The sequence below is a fragment of the Bombina bombina genome, chromosome 8 (genome assembly GCF_027579735.1).
Source record: "Bombina bombina isolate aBomBom1 chromosome 8, aBomBom1.pri, whole genome shotgun sequence".
NCBI lineage: Eukaryota > Metazoa > Chordata > Amphibia > Anura > Bombinatoridae > Bombina > Bombina bombina.
In genome coordinates this window covers 220,974,633-220,994,908 of record NC_069506.1, presented here as the reverse complement: position 1 = coordinate 220,994,908, position 20,276 = coordinate 220,974,633, and the positions used below count along the sequence as shown (strand labels likewise).

The window sequence follows — 20,276 nt, the reverse complement described above, 5'->3', positions numbered from 1 at the left end:
ACGAGTGCGGGATTGACGTTGCATTACAGGCTAAAAGGCTTGCGGTAAAGCTATACCGACAAGACTTTTAATGGCTGTATTGCTGTTTTAACGCTGAAATGACAATTTTTTCAGCGTTAAAAGACGAACGCACAACTCGTAATCTACCTGATTATGAATTGATGTGTTCAATCAAGGCATGCTACAGTTTTGTAATTTGATATAGACAACTGGTTTTAAAGAGTTAAACCAGTGAGGCTGAAAGTGTAAATGTTCTCATATCACAGCACAGATTTCTTAACTTTTTGTATTATAGAGACGTTCGAGAACCTCTTGCTAAAATATCTGAATCCCACCACTGGGTAAGGGGTACCAGTTATTCACAAGAACCTTGGCTAGTTGTTAAATACAGCTGAGATGACACAAGGTGTACAGATGCATATTACAACAGGGCGAGGTTGAATAAATGACATGCACATTAAGGTAGCATACATAATATGGGGATGTACTATACATACAGGACATAGTACAGTGTAAGGGATATTTACATATAGGATGTGGTGTACTCTAAGGGGTGTATACAGCTCATGACATTGTGCAATTAGTGTAAAATACAGTGTGAGGGGAATACTGGCTACAATGTACAGGTATGTGCTTTGATTGTCCTGAATAGATTTTTCATTTATATTATTTCCTTTAGTTTTTCCCCCTTTGAATAATACACATGAAAGATTTGCACTTTAAGTAGTTTGCACAGTGTATAATTTATGTCTTTCTAGAGATTAGGTCTCCACAGGTGAATATAAAGTTCTAGCTGCTGTCTTGTCAGTGATGTATAAAACATTGAACACTGCTCATACATATCCACATAAAGCCGAGGGAGAGATAGGGGCACGTACCATCTGCACGCGGTACAAGATGCTGATCCCCAGGGTCATGAATGGCTTGGAAAAGTCAATCACCTTTTCTCGTTCTGCAGTTATTGTGAAAGCAGCAACAGCAAGATCTGCCTTCTGTGGGTGAACAGAAAACAAGTGGAATTACTCAACATTATTACCGAGTAACGTATGCTACATTGCAATAATCAGGTTGGTAAAACATTGTATTAGTGGGGTTAGTCTTACATTTCAAGTTATACCTTCTAAATTATTAGTATTGTCTATTATACTGTATCTGCAACACCCAAAAGCTGTTGTACAACAACTGTTAGCTGTAAAGAAAAAAGTCCATAGGTAAAACCAGCAATACTTTATTCGTGCATAAAAATGGAAGACATCCAAATCAGCAGAAACCCTGACAGCAGGGCAAAAGGAAGAGAAAAGGCTGACTGGTTTTGGTAACTTGATAGTACTCATAAACTTAAGCTTACATTCACTTCCCCACATTTTAAAAAGCTGTGAAACAGTTATCATTGGTTGAAAACAAACACATCTGTGAAATCATCACAGTAACCTTAACCCTTTACTGCCCTTATAGTTAAAGAAAAATAATTCAATCATTATTGGCTCACAGAGCAAGCTACATACTAATGTCAAAAGCTATATACAATTAAGTAACATAATCCATACTAATGAATTTGTAACAAGTCAAAGTGTACTATTACTTTGGAAAAAGCTGGAAGAAAAGATCTGGATTCATGTCTCTTACTATTAACAAACATAAATAATAATATATCTTGCTGAAATATTTCATCTGTTAAGGTCTTTGCGTATAATCTATGTATATTTAATAGTGATTTGATATACTATAGTGATATCACTTTAAGCAAGGAAAGCTACTTATACTAGAACATATACACATGTATTTAAGTACATATATGTTTTAAAAAAAAAAATATATATATATATATATATATATAAGACACAGACGCCTAGATTTAGAGTTTTGCGTTAGAAGGGGTGCGTTAGCTACGCGTGCTTTTTTCTGGCTGCACCTTTTAAATACCGCTGGTATTTAGAGTTCACAGAAGGGCTGCGTTAGGCTCCAAAAAAGGAGCGTATAGCATATTTACCGCAACTGCAACTCTCAATACCAGCAGTGCTTACGGACGCGGCCAGCTTCAAAAACGTGCTCGTGCATGATTCCCCCATAGGAAACAATGGGACAGTTTGAGCTGAAAAAAAACCTAACACCTGCAAAAAAGCAGCGTTCAGCTCCTAACGCGGCCCCATTGTTTCCTATGGGGAAACACTTCCTAAGTCTGCACCTAACACCCTAACATGTACCCCGAGTCTAAACACCCCTAACCTTACACTTATTAACCCCTATTCTGCCGCCCCCGCTATCGCTGACCCCTGCATTATATTATTAACCCCTAATCTGCCGCTCCGTACACTGCTGCAACCTATGTTATACTTATGTACCCCTAATCTGCTGCCCCTAGTACCGCCGACCCCTATATTATATTTATTAACCCCTAATCTGCCCCCCACAACGTCGCCGCCAGCTACCTACAATAATTAACCCCTCATCTGCCGACCGGACCTCACCGCTACTATAATAAAGTTATTAACCCCTAATCCGCCTCACTCCCGCCTCAATAACCCTATAAGAAATAGTATTAACCCCTAATCTGCCCTCCCTAACATCGCCGACACCTAACTTCAATTATTAACCCCTAATCTGCCGACCGGATCTCGCCGCCACTCTAATAAATGGATTAACCCCTAAAGCTAAGTCTAACCCTAAAACTAACACCCCCCTAAGTTAAATATAATTTAAATCTAACGAAAAAAATTAACTGTTATTAAATAAATTATTCCTATTTAAAAGCTAAATACTACATGTAAAATAAACCCTAATATAGCTACAATATAACGAATAATTATATTGTAGCTATTTTAGGATTTATATTTATTTTACAGGCAACTTTGTAATTATTTTAACCAGGTACAATAGCTATTAAATAGTTAAGAACTATTTAATAGCTACCTAGTTAAAATAATTACAAAATCACCTGTAAAATAAATCCTAACCTAAGTTACAATTGAACCTAACACTACACTATCAATACATTAATTAAATACAATACCTACAAATAACTACAATTAAATAAACTAACGCCTAGATTTAGAGTTTTGTCGGTAACGACCCGCGTAGCTAACGCATGCTTTTTTTTCCCCGCACCTTTTAAATACCGCTGGTATTTAGAGTTCACAGAATGGCTGGGTTTTCAGTGCGTTAGGCTCCAAAAAGGGAGCGTAGAGCATAATTTAATGCCACTGCAACTCTCGATACCAGCGGTGCTTACGGACGCGGCCAGCATCAAAAACTTGCTCGTGCACGATTCCCCCATAGGAAACAATGGGGCTGTTTGAGCTGAAAAAAAACCTAACACCTGCAAAAAAGCCGCGTTCAGCTCCTAACGCAGCCCCATTGTTTCCTATGGGGAAACACTTCCTACGTCTGCACCTAACACCCTAACATGTACCCCGAGTCTAAACACCCCTAACCTTACACTTATTAACCCCTAATCTGCCGCCCCCGCTATCGCTGACCCCTGCATATTATTTTTAACCCCTAATCTGCAGCTCCGTACACCCCCGCCACCTACATTATCCCTATGTACCCCTAATCTGCTGCCCTAACATCGCCGAACCCTATATTATATTTATTAACCCCTAATCTGCCGCCCCCAACGTCGCCTCCACCTAACTACACTTATTAACCCCTAATCTGCCGACCGGACCTGAGCGCTACTATAATAAATGTATTAACCCCTAATCCGCCTCACTCCCGCCTCAATAACCCTATAAAAAATAGTATTAACCCCTAATCTGCCCTCCCTAACATTGCCGACACCTAACTTCAAGTATTAACCCCTAATCTGCCCTCCCTAACATTGCCGACACCTAACTTCAAGTATTAACCCCTAATCTGCCGATCGGAGCTCACCGCTACTCTAATAAATTTTTTAACCCCTAAAGCTAATTCTAACCCTAACACCCCCCTAAATTAAATATAATTTTATTCTAACGAAATAAATTAAGTCTTATTAAATAACTTATTCCTATTTAAAGCTAAATACTTACCTGTAAAATAAACCCTAATATAGCTACAATATAAATTATAATTATATTGTAGCTATTTTAGGATTAATATTTATTTTACAGGCAACTTTGTAATTATTTTAACTAGGTACAATAGCTATTAAATAGTTAATAACTATTTAATAGTTACCTAGTTAAAATAATAACAAAATTACCTGTAAAATAAATCCTAACCTAAGTTACAATTAAACCTAACACTACACTATCAATAAATTAATTAAATAAAATACCTACAATTATCTACAATTAAACCTAACACTACACTATCAATAAATAAATTAAATACAATTCCTACAAATAAATACAATTAAATAAACTAACTAAAGTACAAAAAATAAAAAAGAACTAAGTTACAAAAAATAAAAAAATATTTACAAACATTAGAAAAAAATTGCAACAATTTTAAACTAATTACACCTACTCTAAGCCCCCTAATAAAATAACAAAGACCCCCAAAATAAAAAAATGCAGGCCCTTTGCGGGGCATGCCCCAAAGAATTCAGCTCTTTTGCCTGTAAAAAAAAAAACATACAATACCCCCCCCAACATTACAACCCACCACCCACATACGGATCGCCTCTTCTTCCCGGATAGGATGAAGACTTTGGAGCCTCTTCTGGACCTCTTCAGCAGCCGGATGATGGATGTCTAGCCCCCGCTTGGGCTTGGATGAAGATTTCGGAGCCTGGAACGATCAGTGATACCTGGCATGGTGAAGACAAGGTAGGAAGATCTTCAGGGGCTTAGTGTTAGGTTTATTTAAGGGGGGTTTGGGTTAGATTAGGGGTATGTGGGTGGTGGGTTGTAATGTTGGGGGGGTATTGTATGTTTTTTTTTACAGGCAAAAGAGCTGAATTCTTTGGGGCATGCCCCACAAAAGGTCCTTTTAAGGGCTGGTAAGGTAAAAGAGCTTTGAACTTTTGTAATTTAGAATAGGGTAGGGCATTTTTTTATTTTGGGGGTCTTTGTTATTTTATTAGGGGGCTTAGAGTAGGTGTAATTAGTTTAAAATTGTTGTAATTTTTTCTAATGTTTGTAAATATTTCTTTATTTTTTGTAACTTAGTTCTTTTTTATTTTTTGTACTTTAGTTAGTTTATTTAATTGTATTTATTTGTAGGAATTGTATTTAATTTATTTATTGATAGTGTAGTGTTAGGTTTAATTGTAACTTAGGTTAGGATTTATTTTATCAGCCAATCGGAATTAAGGTAGGAAAATTCTGATTGGCTGATGGAATCAGCCAATCAGATTCAAGTTCAATCCGATTGGCTGATCCTACCTTAATTCCGATTGGCTGATAGAATCCTATCAGCCAATCGGAATTCGAGGGACGCCATCTTGGATGACGTCCCTTAAAGGAACCTTCATTCTTCAGTTGGACGTCGGAAGAAGAAGATGGATCCACGCTGGAGGTCTTCAAGATGGAGCCGTTCGTCATCGGATGAAGATAGAAGATGCCGCTTGGATTAAGATGGTTGCCGTTCCGGATCTCCTCTTCTTCCCGGATAGGATGAAGACTTTGGAGCCTCTTCTGGACCTCTTCAGCCACCGCTTGATAGAAGACTTCAGCCGGATTATGGATCACCAGCCCACGCTTTGGCTTGGATGAAGACTTCGGAGGCTTGGATCAAGACTTCGGAGGACGGATCGGTGAACCTGGTATGGTGAAGATAAGGTAGGAAGATCTTCAGGGGCTTAGTGTTAGGTTTATTTAAGGGGGGTTTGGGTTAGATTAGGGGTATGTGGGTGGTGGATTGTAATGTTGGGGGGGGTATTGTATGTTTTTTTTACAGGCAAAAGAGCTGAATTATTTGGGGCATGCCCCGCAAATGGCCCTTTTCAGGGCTGGTAAGGTAAAAGAGCTTTGAACTTTTTTAATTTAGAATAGGGTAGGGCATTTTTTTTATTTTGGGGGCTTTGTTATTTTATTAGGGGGCTTAGAGTAGGTGTAATTAGTTTAAAATTGTTGTAATATTTTTCTAATGTTTGTAAATATTTTTTTATTTTTTGTAACTTAGTTCTTTTTTATTTTTTGTACTTTAGTTAGTTTATTTAAATGTAGTTATTTGTAGGTATTGTATTTAATTAATTTATTGATAGTGTAGTGTTAGGTTTAATTGTAACTTAGGTTAAGATTTATTTTACAGGTGATTTTGTAATTATTTTAACTAGGTAGCTATTAAATAGTTCGTAACTATTTAATAGCTATTGTACCTGGTTAAAATAATTACAAAGTTGCCTGTAAAATAAATATAAATCCTAAAATAGCTACAATATAATTATTTGTTATATTGTAGCTATATTAGGGTTTATTTTACAGGTAAGTATTTATCTTTAAATAGGAATCATTTTTCGTTAGATTTAAATTATATTTAACTTAGGGGGGTGTTAGTGTTAGGGTTAGACTTAGCTTTAGGGGTTAATACAGTTATTAGAGTAGCAGCAAGGTCCGGTCGGGAGATTAGGGGTTAATACTTGAAGTTAGGTGTCGGCGATGTTAGGGAGGGCAGATTAGGGGTTAATACTATTTCTTATAGGGTTATTGAGGCGGGAGTGAGGAGGATTAGGGGTTAATAACTTTATTATAGTAGTGGTGAGGTCCGATCGGCAGATTAGGGGTTAATTATTGTAGGTAGCTGGCGGCGACGTTGTGGGGGGCAGATTAGGGGTTAATAAATATAATATAGGGGTCGGCGGTGTTAGGGGCAGCAGATTAGGGGTTCATAGGGATAACGTAGGTGGCGGCGGTGTGCGGTCGGCAGATTAGGGGTAAAAAAATTTAATACAGTGGCGGCGATGTGGGGGGACCTCGGTTTAGGGGTACATAGGTAGTTTATGGGTGTTAGTGTACTTTAGAGCACAGTAGTTAAGAGCTTTATGAACCGGCGTTATCCCAAAAAGCTCTTAACTACTGACTTTTTTCTGCGGCTGGAGTCTTGTCAGTAGAGGGTCTAACGCTCACTTCAGCCAAGACTCTAAATACCGGCGTTAGAAAGATCCCATTGAAAAGATAGTATACACAAATGGCGTAGGGGGATCTGCGGTATGGAAAAGTCGCGGCTACAAAGTGAGCGTTAGACCCTTTCCTGACTGACTCCAAATACGAGCGGTAGCCCAAAACCAGCGTTAGGAGCCTCTAACGCTGGTTTTGACGGCTAACGCAAAACTCCAAATCTAGGCGAGAGAAAGTCCAGCACTCACTTACAAGCTCTCATCTAAGATTAAAAGCAAAAATGGAAGGTTTAGTTATCGCATTTGGCCAAATGGGACAAGCCCAGGTACCATGTCAAGGTCCCTTCCAAAAACCTGGGACCCTAAAACAGCCACACAATGCAGGTTCTTGACGTGGTACCTGGGCTTGTCCCATTTGGCCAAATGGGATAACTAACCCTTCCATTTTTGCTTTTGATCTTAGCTGAGAGCTTGTAAGTGAGTGCTGGTCTTTCTCTGTGTGTTGTATTAATTTTTTTGTAATTTTCCCTATGGTTCTTGCACCCAGACCTGTCTGGGGTTAACTACCCGTGACTCTGAGGACAGCACAGCTTCCTGTGAGTGCCAGTGAGCACCCAGGGCTGAGCATGCTGCAGGGTCATAGGATGTGAACCCGGTCCGGTCTGAGAGTCCAGTCCCCTTCCGTGTTTTATGTATATATATATATATATATATATATATATATATACACACACACATACATACAGTATATATATATATATATATATATATATATATATATATATATATATATAAATAAATAAAAGCAATATATATATAATACCAGAAGAAAAAGAGCTATATAGTTATGCTGAATATAGGTAAAACATAGACACATATATTCAGATATATACATGAACTATATACTGCAGGTGATACATTCATACCAATTAACAAATAGTTGATGATATCAAATTCGTAATTAAAACCTTTTGGAATGTATTCAATCTGAAAATCCAATAAATTTCCTGACGGCAAATGTTAAATTTGTCACTTCCTCTCAGGTGTCTCTTCACCTGTTCAATAGCTTGCCATTTAAATGAACAGACATTTTTATGATGAACCTCAATAAAATGTCTTGATAAGGCTGACTGGGTGCTGTCCCCCCGAGATGTAGGACAAATGTTCCCTAACCCTAGTTCCTACTTCTCTGGTCGTTCTTCCCACGTACTGACGGGAACAAAAAGTACACTCCATGACGTTAATCACAAGTGTACTTGTGCAATTAATGCATCCATTAGTTTCGAAAGATTCATTGGTAGTGCATGAATAAAAGGTATTGGCCACATTTATATAGTCACAGGACTTACATTTCTTACATTCACATCTATATGTCCCATTAAAATGTAGCCACCCATCAGCAAGCACTACCCAGGTGCTAAACCAAACATAAGCTGGCTTCTAAGCTTGCATTCCTGCTTTTCTAGTAAAGATACCAAAAGAACAAAGACAAATTGATAATAGGAGTAAATTAGAAAGTGGCTCTGAGGCATCCAGTCCCAAACTCTCAGGTATTGGCTGAAGATGTCTTCTATTTCGACGTGAGATTGTCCCTCTTTCAGTAAGGACTACATAAGACCTTGGGTCTGGAGTGCATCCTATTACTGTAGCAGGCGTCTTCCATTTCTTCTCATAATCCAGTTTAACACTGACATTTTGGCCCACATTCAGCTCCTGCAAAGGCCTCACAGAGTGTTTTCTGTCGTAGAAGAATCGGTACCCCCTTTTCGCCTCTTCATCACTTCTAAGGACCTCCTCCCGAGGAACGGGGGGGGGGGGGGGCTGGCTGGAAGACACCCACAGAGGGTAGAGTGGTGCGGATCTGGCATCCTAACATCAGCTGTGCTGGGTTTAAACCTGTGGCTTGGATGGGAGTCACCAAATAGGCCAAGAGAGCTAGCTACAGCTCAGATTGCTTCAAAATGAACTTGGTTGTTTGAACTGCCCTTTCGACCATTCCATTGGCCTGTGGGTAATGCAGACTTAATGTAGAATTGATGAAATTATATTCACTGCTGAAAGATCTGAACTCCATGGAAGCAAACTGTATTCTGTTATCACTCACTAGCTCCATCCGTATGCCCCACTGGGCGAACAAGCTTTTTAGACGAGTAATAATGACCAGACTGGAGGTCTCATTCAGGGGTGCAATCTCCAAATACCTGGAATAGTAGTCGATCACAACCAGGTACTTCTTCCCATGAAGTTCACACAAATCTTCTGCCACAGCCTACAGGCAGCGGGGTAGAAATGAAGGGCTCTCTTCTCTGAGTAGGCCGGCATTCTCGGCAAAAGACACATTTTGACACGTGGCTTGCAATGTCGGTACTGATCCCAGGCCACCATACCGCCTTAGCTGCTCTTTCTTTGCACTTTGTGATGCCCAAGTGGCCATCGTGAATCCTGTTTAACATCTCCTGCCGTATGCTAACAGGAATAACAATGTGGTCTTGGAACAGCACTAAACCGTCCAGCTCCGTGAGCTGTGACCTCTCTGACTGGTAAGAGTTTAAAGACATCCAGGCTGCCCGGCTCTCGGGCCAACCTTTCTTTATGTTCTTAATAACTTCTTGAAGATCTGTATCTAAACGTGTCTCCTTTGTTATTTGCTCTAGCTTCCTTGAAGAGATGGATTTAGATGCCAGAACTGAATCCACGTACACTTTCAGATCTGATTCCATTAAAGATCCTTCAGCAGCAGCCAGCGGGAGCCTGGAAAGTGTATCTGCCACTACCAGTTGTTTCCCCACCACATGAACTGCCTGAACGTTAAACCTGAGCAGCCTCATCAAAAGTCTCTGGCATCTTAGGGGTGTCTTGTCCATATCATAGGAATTGATTAGAGGGACTTGTGGTTTATGGTCAGTTTCAAGACTAAATTTCTCTAAACCCACTAGTTAACGCTGGAAGCACTCACAGAACCAAACTGCAGCCAGGCACTCTTTCTCAATTTGGGCATATTTTGATTCTGCAGGGACTTGACCTGTATAAAAGCTTCTTCCTGTGGAGGTCCACAGACCCAGGCAACATCTTTCTTCAACAACTCAGTGATAGGGTGGAGTACTGTGGATAAATCTGGTAGGAACCTACCCACATAATTCACAAGTCCCAATATTTATCTCAGCTCGTGCACATCAGAAGGACTTTTCATCTGTTCAATAGCAAGGATTTCATCAGGGTCCGGCTTGATGCCATCTCCATTGATGCTATGCCCAAAATAACATAACTCAGATTTTCCAAAATGGCATTTCTCTTTATTTAATTTCAGCCCAGACTCTCTAATGGTCTGCAGCACACAGCTCAATCGCTGATCATTTTCTTCCTGTGTAGACCCATACACTAAAGTGTCATCCATGACGACTGCTGTGCCCTTGTGGTCCCTCAGGAGGGAACTCATCTCTCTTTGAAAGATTTCAGGAGCAGAGGATATCCTGAAGGGAAGTCTGCAGAAGCAAACCCAACCTACCGATGTAATGAAGGTAGTCAGTTTGTGGCACTTTGGGTCAGAGGTATCTGCCAGAAGCCGCTGGAAGCATTCAGTGTAGAGAAGAACTTTGCCCCAGCCAGTTTCGGAACTATGTCTTCAAGCATCAGCAGCACATATCTCTCTCTTTTCACTGCCTCATTCAGGCATTTCAAGTCTACGCAGATGAGTATTTTCCCATTCTTCTTCGCAACGGGCACAATGGGGGCACACCAGTCAGTTGCTTCGACAACCTCTTCAATAACACCCATATTCTTCATGCAAAGAAGTTCCTTCTCCACTTGAGGCATGAGCGGGAATGGAATTCTATGAGGAGTAGTAATACTGTATGGGACTGCATCAACTCTAAGTGATATTCAGACTGGATTGCAGTTTAGCAAACATGTCTTCCGTAATCTCATTTACTCTGGCGACAAGGCCCAAACCACAGGCTGCTTTCCTGCTCAATAGGTTGTAAACACACTGTCCTCTAATAACATGTACACACATGGTGAATTTCCTCTGCTTGTACTCGCATCTGGCAAGAAATGTCCCTGCACAATCGAACTTTCACCAGCTGAGTCTGTCGAGGCAGTTTTATGAATGCTGCAAGGGACATAACAGTGATGTCTGCTTCTGTGTCAATCTTGAAGGCAACCTTGGCTCCCATTACAGTAAGGGTAACCCGCTAATCTTCATCTGAACTGGACCGTTCAACAACAGACCCTAAAAAGGACACTTCTTGAGCCTCCTGGTCACTATCCACCTGCATGTCCTTAATGGACTCAGTTTAACACACCACTTCAAAATGGCCCATTCGGGTACACTTTCTACATCTTTTATCTTTAGTGGGGCATACAACATTCTGATCATGAGTACGGTTACACCGCATGCAGCGAGCCGGCTGCAACCATCCACTTCTGGGCCTATCTGTTGACCTTGGTCTACCGCTCACACTGTGCTTTTCACCTGCAGCTCTCCTGAACTGCTGCACTACATCCACAATACTCTCAGACCTCATGTCAGCACTTTGCTTTTTCACCAGTTGACTCTGGCAGCCATCCTAATTGTCCCAATCTAACGTTAATTCAGCCTCCAACTGTAGCTTCAGTGAGACCTCAGCATCTGCAATTCCTATAATTATTCTGTCTCTGATTTGCTCTTCTTTAGCAACACCAAACTCACACAGAATTCAGCTAGTTCATACAAGATGCGCACAAATGACTCCACAGATTCTTCCACACGCTGAGCGCGTTTATGGGAACAGGGCCTCTCATGAATCACATTACGTTTGGGTACAAAGTGAGCACTGAGTTTGTTCATGACTATTTCAAAGTCAAACTCTTCCCCTTCTTGGAATGTAAAGGCATTAAACACCGGCTCCACATCTTTCCCCATAGAGTATAAAAGAGAATTAACTTGTACTTCACTACTCTCCTTGTCCAGCTTGGAAGCAATTCTGAAGCGTTGAAACCGCTGATGCCATGTGAGTCAAGCTGCAGGTTGAGAGACATAAAAAGGCTCAGATGGGGTAAACTTCGACATTGTCATTAATCAGGAAACAGTAGCGCAGGCAAGGACACCAACGGAACTAATATTTTGTTGTTACTTCTTCTCTAGATTCTATATATTCTATTACAGCTGTAAAGTTTAGTGCTCAGGACATTAATGTGCAATAAGAAAATGCTATAATACAATGATGGGCAACTTCTTTACACGCGGGGGCCCCAGGTCAATTTTTTAGAATCCAAAGGGACATGAAACCCCCAAAAAAATTATTTCATGATTCATATAGAGCATACATTTTAAACAACTTTTCAATTTACTTCTATATTCTAATTTGCTTTGTTCACTTGGTACCATTTATTTGAAAAGAATACATAGGTAGGCTCAGAAGCAGGGGGCTAGCTGCTGATTGGTGGTTGCTCATATATGCCTGTTGTAATTGGCTTACAGATGTGTTCAGCTAGCTCCCATTAGTGCATTGCTTCTCCTTCAATATAAGATACCAAGAAAATTAAGCAAAAACATAAATTATGCTCACCAGATAATTTACTTTCCTTCTGTATGAGGAGAGTCCACGGCTTCATTCCTTACTTGTGGGAATTCGGAACCTGGCCACCAGGAGGAGGCAGACACCCCAGCCAAAGGCTTAAATACCTCCCCCACTTCCCTCATATCCCAGTCATTCTGCCAAGGGAACAAGGAACAGTAGGAGAAATATCAGGGTATAAATGGTGCCAGAAGAAACAAAACAAAAATTTAGGTCTGCCCATCGGAGAATACGGGCGGGGGCCATGGACGCTCCTCATACAGAAGGAAAGGAAATTATCTGGTAAGCATAATTTATGTTTTCCTTCTTAATATGAGGAGAGTCCACGGCTTCATTTCTTACTTGTGGGAAACATATACCCAAGCTCTAGAGGACACTGAATGAAAATGGGAGGGTAAAAAGAGAGGTGGACCCTATTCTGAGGGCACCACAGCCTGCAAAACCTTTCTCCCGAAAGCTGCTTCAGCCAAAGCAAAAACGTCAAATTTGTAAAATTTTGAAAAGGTATGTAAGGAGGACCAGGTAGCCGCCCTACAAATCTGATCCATAGAAGCCTCATTCTTGAAGGCCCAAGAGGAAGCCACAGCTCAAGTTTAATGTGCCTTCATTCTCTGAAGAGGCTTATGTCCCGCTGTATCATATGCTAAGCGAATAATGCTCCTCAACCAAAAAGACAAGGAAGTGGAAGAGGCCTTCTGCCCCTACGCTTCCCAGAATAGACAACAAAGAAGTCTGTCTAAATTCGTTTGTAGCCTGAAGATAGAACTTCAAGCCTCGAACCACATCCAAATTATGAAGTAACCTCTCCTTTGAAGAAGAAGGATTAGGACACAAGGAAGGAACCACAATCTCCTGATTGATGTTGCGATCTGAAACGACCTTAGGAAGAAAACCTAACCCAGTACGAAGAACAGCCTTATCAGCATGGAATACTAGGTAAGGGGGCTCACAAGCAAGGCAGCAATCTCAGATACTATGCGCGCCGAAGAAATAGCCAGTAGAAAATGAACCATCCAAGACAGTAACTTAACTTAGCCCTCTGCAAAACCTTAAGAATAATATTTAAACTCCAAGGAGGAGCAATAGATCAGCCTGATTCTATTCAGAGCCCAAACAAGAGACTGAACATCTGGAAGCTCAGCAAGCCTCTTGTGCAGTAAAACAAATAGGGACGAAATCTGCCCCTTAAGGGAACAAGCAGAAAGGCCCTCCTCCAGGCCATCCTGGAGGTAGGAAAGAATCCTGGAAACCCTGACCTTATGCCAGGGGAATCCCTGTTCTTCACACCAGAATAAGTAGGTCCTCCACACCTTATGATAGATGCGACGAGTAACCGGCTTACAAGCTTCAATGAGAGTATCAATAACACTCTTAGAGAACCCCCTCTTGGCAAGGACTAAGCATTCAATCCCCATGCAATCAGCCTCAGAGAATCTAGATTTTGATGAACAAAAGGACCCTGTTTCAGCAGATCCCTGCAACAAGGTAACCCCATCAGGTCCGCAAACCACATACTTCGTGGCCACGATGGAGCAATTAGAATCACTGATGCTTGCTCCTGCTTGATGCGGGCCACTACATGAGGGAGAAGTGGTAACAGCGGAAAAATGTAAATCAGATTGAAACTCCAAGGCACTGCTAATGCAGCTATCAGCTCCGCCTGAGGATCCCTGGACCGAGACCCATATCTGGGTGGCTTTGAATTGAGCAGGGACACCATGAGATCTATCTTCGGTCCCCATCTGTTGCAAATCTCCGCAAACACCTTGGGATGGAGAGACCATTCCCCCAGATGAAAGGATTGTCTGCTGAGAAAATCTGTTTCCCAATTGTCCACACCCGGAATGTGGATTGCTGACAGCAAGCAGTTGTGGGTCTCCGCCCATTCCAGAATCCGAGATATCTCCCTCATTGATAGGAAGCTCCTCATTCCCCCCCTGATGGTTGATGTAAGCCACCAAGGTAATGTTGTCTGATTGGAATCTGATAAACTGGGACAAACTCAGAAGAGGCCAAGCCTTCAAAGCGTTGAAGATCGTTCGAAGTTCCAAAATGTTGATCAGGAGGAGAGATTCCTCTCGAGTCCACAGGACCTGTGCATTCCTGGAACCCCAAAAAGCTCCCCATCCTGAGAGAATTGTGTCCGTAGTCACGATCTCCCAGGATGATCTGCACAGAGCCACCAGAGAGCAATTCTCTCAACCGGTTGTCCAGAGAAATCTGTTGAGACAGATCCGAATGATTGCCGTTCCACTGTCTCAGCATGCACAGCTGAAGTGGTCTGAGATGGAATCTGGCAAAAGGAATGATGTCCATGCTGGACACCATGAGACCAATCACCTTCATACACCGAGCCACAGAGAGCCTTAAGGAAGTCTGAAGGGCAATACAATTGGAAGTTAGCTTGTGACATCTCTAGTGTGTAAGGAATATCCTCATGGATATGGAGTCTATTATAGTACCCAGGAATTCCCCCCTGGTACTGGGAACAAGAGAACTCTTCTCAAAGTTTATCTTCCATCCATGAGATCGAAGAAGAAAAAGAAGATCTTTCGAGTGGTCTTCTGCCAGACGACAGGATAGTGCATGAACCAGAATATCGTCCACGTATGGAGCTACTGTTATACCTCTGGTTCTGGCCACTGCAAGCAGAGTCCCTAGAACATTTGCAAAAACTCTTGGAGCAGTAGCTAGATCAAACGGAAGAGCAATAAACTGGAAGTGCTGGTCCAGGAATGCAAACCTTAGGAACTTGAAGTGTCCTTCAGATCTATCGTGGTCATGAACTGTCCTTCCTGAACAAAAAGAAGGATGGACCTTATCGTCTCCATCTTGAACGAGGAGACAGATAGGAATTAGTTTAAGCACTTTAGGTCCAGAATCGGGGAAAATGTTCCCTCCTTCTTTGGGACCACAAAAAAGGTTTGAGTAGTATCTCAGACCTCTTTCTGCCAGAGGAAATGGTACAATGACTCCCAGGGAGGAGAGGTCCCTCACAGACCCTAGAAATGCTTCTCTCTTTTCTGGCCTTGAAGACAGGTTTGACAAGAGGAATCTGTCCCTGGGTGGATGAGACTTGAAACCTATCCTGTATCCCTGAGCGATGACATCCAGGACCCATGGGTTTTGCACGTCTCCAAACCAAGCTTCCAAAAACAGTGACAGTCTGCCACCTACAAGATCCAGAGCCGGATCGGGGGCCTCCCCCTCATGCCAACTTTGACTCGGCGGGATTCTTGTTCTGCTTGGATTTATTCCAGAACTGAACCGGCTTCCAAGTCCCCTTGGATTGCTCAGGCTTTGCGGAAGGGCTGCTGGTATTTATCCGGACAAAAGGATAAAAAATTAGGACCTTGTCCCTTAGGTTTGTTCTTCTTATCCTCCAGTAAAAAGGCACCTTTGCCTCTAGTAACCATGGAGATAATTGAATCCAGGCCTGGACCATAAAGAAAACTTCTCTTAAATGGGAGGGAAAGACGTCTTGGCTTCGAAGTCATGTCCACAAACCAAGACTTCAGCCAGAGTGCCCTATGGGCTTGAACAGAAAAACCTAAAGCCTTGACATTCAGGCGAATAATCTGCATATTTGCATATTTGCCGGTTGAAACAAATATCCCGTATGTTGAAACATCTTTCTTAAAAGAGTTTCTATCTTCTTATCCATGGGCTCCCTAAACAATTAACTATCCTCAAGCGGGATAGTATTGCTCTTAGCAAGTCAAGTGTGGAGATAGCGCCATCCACCTTGGGGATGGAACCCCACAACTCCAATTGAGAGTCCGGAATCGGTAATAATCTCTTAAAGGAAGAAGAAGGGGAAAATGACGAACCAATTCTTTCCCATTCATTCTTAATAATGTTTGCCATCTTTAGGGGAACCGGGAAAGTCTGTGGTATAACCCTGTCCTCATAGACCTTGTCTAATTTAGGAATACAAGGTTACTCAGGCAATTTAGACTCTGGAACCTCTAAAGTAGCCAAAACTTTCTTTAGCAGAAAGCAAAAATGTTCAATCCTAAGTCTAAAGTCTGGCTTAGAGGCAGCAGATTCTGACCCAGAAAGAGCATCCTCTGAAGTATCAGAGGTATCTTCATCAATGGATAATCTTGTATCAGATAAATCCAATAAGCTAGTAGATGACCCATGAGGAAGGATAGCAATATTTGACCTTTCGCTTGTGCTTAGCAGGGTGAGGTAAAGCACTGAAGGCCGCAGACACTGCCATTTGTAACTGCTCAGTAAAGTCTGGCGGTAAAAGGGCCCCTCCAGATGGAGGATTAGGAATGCTATGGGAAGATGCATGTGTGTTAGGAGATGACTGTAGGGTGCGCACCTCACGGATGGAGACTCCTCAGAGGTGGACGGCTCAGTGGTACTAAACATATTGACTTTCCTTGACATGATTACCCTATCAAGGCATGTGGAACATAATTGAGCAGGCGGGTATACAGAGGCCTCCTCACAATATAGACAGGTATTAGACTTAGGTAAAGAGGGATTACCCTCTAATGTATCAGAGTCCTCCATAGCTTGCGTTTATAAAGCAGACTATATAAAATAAGATAAAATGGCACCTTTATAACCCTAATGGCTGGGGCACTCACCACCTCCTATGACCCAGGCCAAACAGAGAAACCACTTTGTCTCCGGTAAACCACATGGTCAGGAAAAAAGGAAATCAATGTGACCACACCTGGTCACGTGGAGCGCCATGCAGGACCGCCCCTGCTATAGGAAAAAGCGTGCTGAGCCTAACAGGCTGCGCAGTTTACCCAAAACGAAATTAAAACCTGTACATTCCAACATCTGCCTGAGTCTCATCTCACACATGTTGCAGCATAATGATAATAAAATAAATTATGTGATTAATCCCCTCTGTTCAATAACCCCCTTCCGGATTCAAATGCATATTCATGCATTTATCCATACACAATTACACACATATAGGCACAAACATACAAACAAGCACATACATATAGGCTCTCACGTGCATTATGGCCCTGGTGTTAGCAGCTTGCTGCTTTACAAGTTATACAGAGATACCAGTAAGAATACAGGGCTAGATTACGAGTGAAGCACTATTTATCGCTCCTGCTCACGTGCTAATTCCCACTAGAAGCTTTTTGCATGCATCAGGTACTGCTGGCTTTATAAGTTAAAAGTTTATGGCGCATGCAAAAAGCCAAACTTAGAATATCTTGACCGTGTTAACGTATTCCCTCGTAGACTTCAATGGAGCGTGAAAAGCTTAAAAAAGCACCCTACTCTCATGCGAACCCGATTGCTTTTTCTCACATGCTTTAACCCAACATGAAAATATAAATATTTCACATTTCAATGTTCTTCACATAGAAGAATATGTTATATTTATTTAAAAAAATACATATTTCTACATAAATCTGATGGTATTTTGGTACAAATTTATATAAATAATTAGAGAAAAAAAGAAGATAGAAAAATAAAGAAACAAAGTATGCCCTATGCAAGTACAATCTATAAATAATCAAATGAGAGGATAAAGCTATTAACCACTGAGTGTGGAGGTCCCTGTGTGGATGGAAACAGATCCCCTTCCCATAAACAAACAGATGCTTCTAAATATAAATACAAAAATATATATTTATTCAACAATTAATCCTATGTAATTAGTGCAATAAAAAATATAATGCATATACTAAATTGCTAATATATGATGCCTTTCTACCAATGGCCATTGGGATGATGTACTAGTCTCATTTCAGTATAAGAGCTCTTATGGATCATGATAGTGGGGTTATAGGTGTCCCATTTTCTTGTTGCCTATAAGGGCCTAGGGAGCATAAGAAAAATCCATTCCTGTAATAATGTTATTCCCCATTAGAATCCTTAATTTGTAATCCAAAGAATGCAAAATGTAGATAGTTATAGAGTGGACATAAGCGAGTGTAAGTCCAACAATATAGCGCTGTGTTAGTGAGCAGCAGCAATGATAATTAGCAGTAGCACTAGCAGCAGCAGTAAAGCCGATTTCCCCAGCAATTTATAATGGCAAGCTTAAATCTGGTAAGTGCGGTGAGGCAGCAAGCAGGTAGTTAGTATGCAGATATGTGGATATTTAGCACAGACCAGTGTTAGGCAGGTATATATCCGTGAGGCTCCCAAATCACACACTGTGTATACTTTATACAGGGTGCAACCTACTGAGGTATAACCTTGCCCAAGGGACCCTAGTAATGTAGTGCAAAACAGATTGGATCTCACTGGTCTTCTTGTTGCAGCATCTGCCGTGTCAGAATCAGTCACTGAAGATAGATGGGTTGTGCTGTTTGACTTGGAGATCCATTCATCTGCGTCTCTAACTGCTATGTTCTAATCCAGCAGCTATTGACTTCGCTTTACCTCGCTCTATTGAATCATCGGATATAGTCCCAACGGCACCATGAGATAAGGATCCCTCGGCTGGCCTAGCCGAGGACTAAAAACACAAACGCTACACGTTTTTCGCTGCAGGGAGAATTGTATGCGACTTCCTCATGGCATATCATTTCCTACTAAGTTGAAATCCCCTCCAGGAATTTAAACGGTTTCAGGAAGTTCCAGGTAGTGTACTTCCTGTCTGACGTATAGTCCTACTTTAGAAGGCATCATTGTATCGAAAGAGTATCTATTATGAACATGTATCTCTACAATAAACTCCTATTTTATACATTTATAGCATTTTCCCTTTATTGCTTATTTAATGTTTCAACACTTCAAGGGCACCACAAAGTAGTTTTCTAGGAAAGAATCTGTTTTATACCCAAAAGCATAAGGTTATATATCTATAGCATATACACATATTTCATTTCCAAAAAATTTGGAATAAAATCTATTTTCATGCTATTATCTACCTGATGTAACTGATGTATATTGAGGCTGTTTTTAATGATCTGTATATAGCGCATATTGCTAGCAAACATTAATGACAATCCTAAGAAAGAGAGCTAGCCCCAAGTAAAAAACAAATGTAAATGTAAATGGATCCATAATATGAATACCCTCAAACCTAATGACCTGAACGAGGAAATAAATGTTGCGCCTTTCCTGTAAAAGGTGTTCTTTTCTTCATGCATTTACAGATGTTATATACACTATGCTTTTATTAACGAGTATAGCGGCAATAAATATTTACGCCTTATCTTGAATGATGGATACTAGGATTAATATTTAATATCCCAAGCATGTCCTTATATAGAATGTGTTTGTTTGTTTTTTTACTTGGGGCTAGCTCTCTTTCTTAGGATTGTCATTAATGTTTGCTAGCAATATGCGCTATGTACAGATAATTATAAACAGCCTCAATATACATCAGTTACATCAGGTAGAAAATAGCATGAAAATAGCTTTTATTTCAAATTTTTTGGAAATGAAATATGTGTATATGCTATAGAGATATAACCATATGCTTTTGGATATAAAACAGAGCAGTTTCGTGAGTAACGAGTGCGGGCTGAAGGGGCCTGCCATCAATGGCCTCAATAGCAAGTGGAATGGACCGAGGCAAAACAGGAATGGAGTGCTTTGATACAAAAGCACTGTCAATGAAATAGCCTGCAGCACCGGAGTCAACAAGAGCCTGAGTAACTATGGAGGAGTCCACCCAGGAAAGGACAACCGTGACCAAAGGTTTCTCCTTAAGCGGTTCCGGGGACGAGGATAAACCACCCAAGATCTGCCTCCGACAGGACCTTAGGTGTGAGCGTTTCCCGGCCGTGTAGGGG

The 20,276-nt window shown here is 41.1% G+C and overlaps 1 protein-coding gene across 1 annotated transcript in view; it reads right to left on the bottom strand.

The window, feature by feature from the left end:
- GRIK5 (glutamate ionotropic receptor kainate type subunit 5) overlaps positions 1-20,276 on the bottom strand; it is a 387,182-nt gene that overhangs the window by 130,211 nt on the left and 236,695 nt on the right. Inside the window, exon 12 of the mRNA XM_053691035.1 lies at positions 879-992. Within this exon, the coding sequence (XP_053547010.1) occupies positions 879-992 (114 nt within the window). The remainder of the gene's footprint in view (positions 1-878; positions 993-20,276) is intronic.